At 48.7% G+C, this 2,451-nt stretch overlaps 1 protein-coding gene across 1 annotated transcript; it reads right to left on the minus strand.

Moving 5' to 3' along the window:
- Positions 1–570: 570 nt before the first annotated feature.
- Positions 571–1,734, minus strand: LOC121963637. The gene is made up of 2 exons (XM_042513913.1): positions 1,542–1,734; positions 571–1,365 (listed from the first exon to the last, which is right to left on the minus strand). Exons 1-2 carry the CDS (start codon positions 1,732–1,734, stop codon positions 725–727), a joined length of 834 nt encoding a protein of 277 aa, XP_042369847.1. The 3' UTR covers positions 571–724.
- Positions 1,735–2,451: the final 717 nt, after the last annotated feature.

Raw genomic sequence — 2,451 nt, forward strand, 5'->3', positions numbered from 1 at the left:
GAATGATCCACGGAAGTTCGGGGGAAACAATGATGTTAGCGAGTAAATATTGTGTTATTAACTAAAACTTCTTGTGTTCGTGTCCTGAACTCAGATATTGATCCGTGATGAGTGATCTGCAGGACTGCCGGTGATCAGAGGGGGGAGGTGGATGAAAGCAGCAGAATTACAGTGTAGAAATACTCTTTTACAAAGAAAAATCCTTATTTAAGTAAAACCACTGAAGTATTGACACCAAAGTAATCATTATTCAGAATGACAGATATTATTAGATTATAATATGACAAAATATATTTCATATATCTCAATGTATTTCACTGTTTTGCCTTAAAACAGACATATCTCGGTTTTGATTAAACATTTGTCAAAAGCATTTAAACAAATTTATGTTGGAGTTTTTTTTATTCCAAAGTTTAAATACTGACAGAAAGATGATCTAATTTTTTTTCCAAATATCGGTTATCTGTCTCATAATTAAATACTAATAATCTGTATCGGCTCTGAAAAATCCAAATCAGTCGACACCTTCAAACAAAAATTCAATAGAATAAAAAATACTTTCACGAGAATAATTTTTATTAAAAACAGAACAAAACATCGGAAAAGAGGAAAAGTTCAGTCAACGCATCATAAAAAAAGAACTCAATAAGCACGTTAATGATTGTTAAAGTCCGTAAATATGGGATCCTTTCAGTGTTTATAAAAATGTAAAATATTTGGGGGATCACTGAAAACTCGCTGCACCGAACTCGGCCTCATGCACAAACTGCTGGATCTTGGTCCGGATCCAGGACTGTTTCTCCGCGGGGAGTCTCCTCAGGGCCGGAGCCAGGCTCAGCAGGAACAGCGTGACGTCGTCTCTCTGCTCCCGGTCCCTCTGCGCCTCCCTGGCCTCCATCCTCCGCAGGAACTCCTCCAGCAGACCGTCGCCGCTCCTCCTCTTGGCCCGGCTCGGCCTGGGAGACGCAGCGGGCGCACACTCCTCCTCTCCGTCGCTCTGGTCCAGCAGCTCGACCTCCTGCTCCTCCGTCTTCGGCCTGGAGGACTGCAGCACGCCGCGGGCGGTCTGGAGGTGATGCAGGTCCAGCTGCGCCGCGGGAGGCATCAGCTGCTCCGAGGGCTGCGAGGACGAGTGCGAGGAGGCTAAAGACGCGGCGAGAGACGTGACCGACTGCATCATCATCTCAAACAGTTCCTTCATGTTGTCGTGCTGGTGGATTTGGACGCAGTCGTCTCTGGCGGCAGTTTCTGAGTTCATCTCCATCTTTGGTTCTTTGAATCTGACGGCATCCAGGCCGGCTGAAGCCGAACGCTTCCTCTGCACGAACTCTGAGGACGTCGTCGTGGCGTCAACTACAGAGATGTCTGCAAACACAGAAAAAAACAATCACGTTTTATTTTCAACCCACAGCAGAGTCTGCAAGCCTCTACAGAGCCCCTAAAGGGACACGGAGGATTAACGCAGCATATATATATAGATATATACAATTATATACATCATCCTCTTTGCAGATGATGTGGTTCTGTTGGCTCCATCACACCGTGACCTCCCAGCATGCACAGGGGCGGTTTGCAGCCGAGCGTGAAGCAGTCGGGATGAGAGTCAGCAGCTCCAAATCTGAGGCCGCGGTTCTGCAGGAAAACGGCGGACCGAAGGAGTTCAAGTATCTCGGGGTCTTGTTCATGAGTGACGGTAGAAATGACGTGAGACGGACGGGCGGTTTGGTGCGGCATCCGCAGTGATGCGGGAGTTGCATCGGGCTGTCGCGGTGAAGAAATAGTTAAGCTGGAAGGCGAAGCTCTCGATTTACCGATCCATCTATGTTCCAACCCTCACCTACGGTCCTGAGCTCTCGGTACTGACCGAAAAAATGAGATCGTGGATACAAGCGGCCCAGGTGAGCTTCCTCCAGAAGGTGGCTGGGCTCGGACATCCGCGAGGAGCTCGGACATCAATGAGGAGCTCGGACATCCGCGAGGAGTTCGGAGTAGAGCCGCTGCTCCTTCACGTCGAAAGGGGCCGGTTGAGGTGGTTCGGACATCTGATCAGGATGATGTGATTTGCCCCGGGGCAGACCGAGAACACGCTGGAGGGATTACATATCTCATCTGGCCTGGAAACGCCTTGGGGTCCTCCAGGAGGAGCTGGAAAGCGTTGCGGGGGACAGGGACGTCTGGAGTGCTCTGCTTCGCCTGTTGTCCCCGCTCGCCAGCCTCGGGTAAGCGGACAAAAATGGACAGATGGATGCAAATCCAAACTTTCACATTTATGACATAAAACTTTCGGGTACTAGACATTTCCAGGTTGACTTTGCTGGCGAGTACACACCATGATGCCTTTGACAGAAATCACCTCAGTCAGATGTTTAAGGGTTAAAGACTAAACAGGCGGCTGATAATTGAGACAATCATCATCATTTGCAGCCCTAAAAAACACCTGCTCCTCACTGC

The sequence above is a fragment of the Plectropomus leopardus genome, unplaced genomic scaffold (assembly GCF_008729295.1).
Source record: "Plectropomus leopardus isolate mb unplaced genomic scaffold, YSFRI_Pleo_2.0 unplaced_scaffold11960, whole genome shotgun sequence".
In the NCBI taxonomy this organism is placed as follows: Eukaryota; Metazoa; Chordata; class Actinopteri; order Perciformes; family Serranidae; genus Plectropomus; species Plectropomus leopardus.